General features: G+C 39.4%; 1 protein-coding gene across 2 annotated transcripts in view; it reads right to left on the bottom strand.

Annotated features, from left to right (window-relative positions):
• rbms2b (RNA binding motif, single stranded interacting protein 2b) overlaps positions 1-3,861 on the bottom strand; it is a 21,616-nt gene extending 17,755 nt beyond the window's left edge. For both annotated transcript variants that reach the window (XM_081704150.1, XM_035521684.2), the window contains exon 1: positions 3,709-3,861. In XM_081704150.1, the coding sequence (XP_081560276.1) occupies positions 3,709-3,780 (72 nt within the window). In that variant the 5' untranslated portion in view covers positions 3,781-3,861. The remainder of the gene's footprint in view (positions 1-3,708) is intronic.
• Positions 3,862-5,571: the final 1,710 nt, after the last annotated feature.

Raw genomic sequence — 5,571 nt, 5'->3', positions numbered from 1 at the left:
ACTTATCCCACATTTTGGCATTTTCTCTCCCCTTCAATGAAACGGATTCATTTTTTAAAGTAAATGTAAGCACTCTGGCATAGCCCTCAATGCTGAGCTCTACCCAAGGGCATCCTATTCATGCACTTCCTGTTTGTCCTCAAATATTTTAATCTGAAATTCTGAACACAAGTCACGTTGTGTCCAAATATTGCTCAGAGACCATATTAAACTCATGAGGTCCACCCATGTTGTCAGAAGGCATGATGGTTCATCAACTGCTGATTCCAGCTGACAAACAACAAATCAATATAAATAAACCACAACCATAGTACTTCTTGGCCTATACCTAACCCAGTCAAGAAAACTCTCCACTGCAGCATACATGTGTAAAGGTCCTGCCCCCTTTAACAGTGTACAATAGCTTGGCATGATGTGCTCTTCTCTTCATTACTTACTGAGGCTCTAAAGAGGGGTACTCAACCTCAGATACTGAACCTTTCTTTATGGCAGATCTACACATCAGCTAGGATAGTAACAAGTTCATCCACTGACTGGAATAAAATTAAAGGATAATTTTGCTATGTTTCAAACCACCCATACGTAATTAAATTAGTTGATTCTCATAATTTAAAATTACACAACTTTACTGATAGACTCAGTAAATGTGAAACTGCTCCGTATCTTCTTACTGGGATTTAACACAGTCTAATAGAATAATTGTTTAAGCCATCAAAAGCCTTCATAAATATACTCTTCAAAATAAATGATTTCATGACATTATGGTTTGAATTCATAACTCATAGTATTGGTTGAAAACTAGTACCGTCAAATTATGCTACTATAAGATAGTGAGTTATGCTGTGTGCTTCCGGAGAAACAATTAGTAATGATAAGAATATGATGAGCTGCAGTGTTATATAATGGACACACTGTAGTCTACATACAGTGTGTCTACTGATAAATGAGATTCTTACTGAAATGCTTGAGATCTTTGAAGGATGATCCCTGTTACAATATACAGTACCTGCATGCACTGAATGATGCTGCAGCACTTGCCTGATGATGATAATCACACTGATTATGCAAAAGGTCTTAAGAGAGGGTAAAAAGTAATCCTGTTTATAAACAACAATTAAGAAAGCAATTTATATTTAATGTTCATGTATGAATTTATATAAAATCTTTAAAGTTGTTTTATGCCTAACGGTGAACAGGCCTCACTATCTTACGAACTAATTTTCCAGTCAGAATTGGACATAAACCAAGATAGTAGATCAAAGTAGGCAGAGTAATGAAGGGAGGGAGAAAAAAATAAATAAATCAACCAATCCCATCACCCCCCACATCGGTGAACCCCCCACCCACCCTGCATTTTTTGTTAAAAGTACAAATGACGGGTTACAGCGTGCTGCCGGTTTCTGCAGTCTTCCTTCTGTCTGACTTATTCACTTATCAAGCTGTCACGCCTGTCAAATATCTGCCAAAAGGAGAGAAAAGAAAGATAGTCTTTGCGGCAGCCAACACCTCCAGATATAAGTGCCCTGTCTGACTTGGGAATTCCAAGAATTCCAAGTCATTAATCTGAGCCATCCACATCCCTGTTAAGCATGCCGGACGAAGCAGACTGCGTTTCAGAGCGTGATTCCAAGCACTCTAGCACTATGTGTCCTGTACACAGTGAAGGAGTATATCCTTTGTCCTATCCCCAGGAGAACGCATGTTTTCTATTCCTGTAACAGCAATCCATGTCCCTTTAACATCTGAGAAATCCATGTTGCTCTCTGGGTAAACTAATAATTGGATTAGCTGAGGGTAGTCATACTGTCACGCTGTCTAAAATGTATATTATTTGGAGAAGATATCATTAATGTACCTGGATGATGAGTCAGCTGTATTTATTGTGTCACAGTTTCCAACCATTTTTTTTCCTTGGGGTGTTATTTGTGGCTTTTTAGCAAAATGTCAGAAATTCCTGCAATAAAAAGTCACTGGATCTTCTGGATAGGACACTAAACATTTTTACAGTAATTTGGCGGTTTGTTTACTCCCACTATAAATTTGAAGGCAGCACTGCTAGGAAGTTTGTGTGCAAGAGTAACTGTTTCAGTTTTCACCATTCAGAGACTTAATGGCACTATATCTCACACTTATAGTTACACAGATGCTGCAGATACCATAACAGTTAATGTGTTCTGAGATAAAGCTGAAGGACATCTCCCATCCAAGATCAGTGACTGAGGTACTCCAATGTTTTGCTCCTCAAACATCTGCAATATCAGGTAGTGACAGTTGCGCAGTGTGATTATTCATGTTAATATCCATCTGTCCATCCTCCAGGTTTCTTACGATAAACTCTGTAGACTTTCAGGTGAGCAGGGGTTAACAAATGCATGAGAATTATATCAGCAAGATGTGATTCTTTCTGGCTGCTTCATAAAGTGCATAATTTCTTCTAAATTACTGTTTAAGAATTTTGCCAGTCACGTTTACAGAAGTGACTCAGATTGTGAATATTTGCTATGTTAATCGCTGAAGCTGCAGTCGAGAAAATGAGTCTTTTCACTTTTGTCATTCCTGCAAGTCCACTGTTATATAACAAAATCACCAAGCTCATCCCTCACATCAACCCACTAAAACATCAACCTACTAATGATCGATAAAATAATCCACAGGACCACGGGTTTTGATTCCTAGATTAATCACATTGTTGGATAGCTGTCATTAGCTGTGATGACCTTGCTAGGGCATTCACCACTGCACTAATATTGCAGTATGCTATTTTATACAGAATTTCCACCACTGCTGCTCTATAATGCAGAATATGTTTATACTTTAAATTTGAAAATGTACAATAGACGCCGCTTACCAATTTATCACAAGATGAGTTTGGTCTAAATTGCTGATACTAGTGACGAGTTTTATATACAACTTCTTATATGCAATGCACAGTGATGCAATATTACCTTAAAGATAAAGGTTAATAATAACATGAAATAGCCCTTGTTTACTTCTAACCATCTGACCGCATTAACGTGGGAATTGTAGCCTATTGCAAGACTATGTGGTTTTATCATCCAATGGCTAAGCCAATTCCAGTTTCAAGTATTTTTAAGCATTCTGTAAATGGATTAAACGTAAATAAAACTCAGTATTACATCGTTTGTCACACCAGAATTTAAGATTTTCTGTTAACACATTCAATTTGCTAGCAATTGTTTCCCGTCATCGTAGTAAGATTTTTTAGGGGTGGGGCGAATGTCTCAAACTTGGTTAAACTAATTTTCTTTTTCCCAAAATCCTCAAATCGATTCTTAGGAAATACAAAATAATACGCCCTCGTAATCACTTGCATAAAGAGAGTTGCTTTGATGTTATACCATTTCCTTTAAAGAAGCTCATCACAATTAGCCGTGAACATTACAGTTTGCAAGTTAAACCCGTTCTGTGACTTCTTAAAACAGCCGAATAAATAACCAGGGTTCAAATCACCGCTTTCTAGTTTGAACACATTCGCGGCGATTTCAATTCTTTCCCACTCCAAAGAGGTACAGTATGCTATCCGGTGTAAAGCAACGGGGAGACACAGATCATTTTTGTACGCTTCACTTTCAAGGACACTGCAGCCTATACTCAGGCAATTACATTGCCTGAAGTAATAAGCTTGTTAAATTATCGTTTCTACTTATCAAAAGCAGCTAATGCATTTAAAAAGCGGTATCGCGTTACCTTTTTATTGGTTCTGTTGGTATAGCCGTTATAGGGGTTGAGTCCTGTCCTTGGCGGCACAGAGAGCAGCATTTTTACAACACTATGTCCGGAGCGGCTAGTACAGCCAAAGCAGTCAGCTGACGTCAGCTAGGGAAATTCAGCCTGGAATCTGGGAAGAGATTTGAGTCGCTTGTAGCTGCGGCGCGCACTGCGCTCCCACACCCGCATCCCTTATTTGGGGAGTGAAGCAATTGTAAAGGGAACAACAATATAGTAAAATTATCTGCTGTTGACTTCGTTTAAACCAATAGGCCTATATGAACAACCCTAGAAGTGTGAAGATATAGGTATAAGCTAGTTTGGCGTTGTTTTACGGTAATGTTCGTGCAGAGTGGTACGTCTTCGTTTGTTTACTTCTTGATCATTTGATCTTTTGTCGCCGTTTCAAAATAGCACACATTAAAATGTAAAATAGCGTACACGTGAATGTTTTCTCCAGCCATGTCTAGATGTTTAAGGCAGGTATATAGACATATACACAAATCCAACAGCCCCCCGCCCTTCACACTCAGCGTCACACAGCTCTTGGAACTTATTTTCAAACTCATGCTTACGTCAGTTACTTATACACAGCAATAGAAGCAAATGAGAGTGAAGCTCATTTACACCCGGCATGAACTAGAGGCTTAAGGACCTGCCCCGGACCATCTGCCAAGAGGCCGACCTCATCACCACAGAACCACTCTGGACCATAAGTCAGCTGGGTACGCAGGCAGCTCCAAACCACTAGCTCGCCTCACCACGGTCGGCGATGGCGACAAACGCTTCAACAGCGGTGTGGTGGGAGGAATAGTCAGTCATGGCTCGAATTCTTTTATTAGTTAACTGCAGATGTTGGGTCTCTGCGAGAACTACTCCCTGTCAGGATTGCTCCACTCAAAATTCCCTGGCAATTTCTTTGACAATAAGAAAAAAAAATCCAAATTCCAGTTCTATGTATCAAAGGAGAAAGGATCAAACAGTTAGGGTTAGCAGGTCATACTGATATAAGTTTAGATCATTAGAGCTCCACCACTTATATATTTGAGGGCATGCTACAAATAAAATAGCAATAATTTGTCGGAGAACACCTAGAATATATACAGATATAAAATGAACAAACCCCCCCCCCCCCCCCTCCTCCCCCAGAAGCTCGGGGAGAAGCATCTTCAGCCTGGAGGTTGGGGGGAGGGGGAGGTGAACATACTGTTTGTGCATGCCTCGAATTCCTCAGGTGTTGTCAGCATGGCCACTGCAGTAATTACCTCTCTGTGAAAACATGCACTACACTTGGGTACCCACCTGCTGATATTCGCACTGCATGCTAGCCGCTATTGTACGGCACTGGGGATGTAACACGTTTTACACCACATGGTCATAAATTATGATGCTGTGGTCACAGTAGCAGGATTATTTGTCTAATTATTAGTTGCCACAGCCTTGCTAGCTGCAAGATAGAACATGTGACCATATGTTTTAGAGAGTGTACCCACAACATAATTCATAGCCACTAGTTAGAAGATTCTATAGCCACAAAGCATGAAAAATGCACAGTATAACAGTATAGGCTCAATAGAAAAAAACTAAATAATCAAATCAAATGTATTTATATAGCGCTTACAACAGATGTTGTCACAAAGGAGATTTGCAAATGTCCAAGTCCAAGCACTATGTGAGCAAGCCAAGGTCTGACAGTGTCAAGGAAAAGGTCCCTAGAGCATAAGGAAGAAACCTTGAGAGAAACCAAGACTCAACACAATAGTAATAATTTTAAGATAAAAATAAATGAATAATAATAAAATGAAAAAATAGGCAATTCATGTCTAGTCTGGTTTTCTAGAA

The sequence above is a fragment of the Electrophorus electricus genome, chromosome 21 (assembly GCF_041902795.1).
Source record: "Electrophorus electricus isolate QZ-2024a chromosome 21, ASM4190279v1, whole genome shotgun sequence".
Lineage (NCBI taxonomy): Eukaryota > Metazoa > Chordata > Actinopteri > Gymnotiformes > Gymnotidae > Electrophorus > Electrophorus electricus.
The sequence above is the reverse complement of the archived record's forward strand: the minus strand, read 5'-3'. Positions and strand labels throughout refer to the sequence as shown.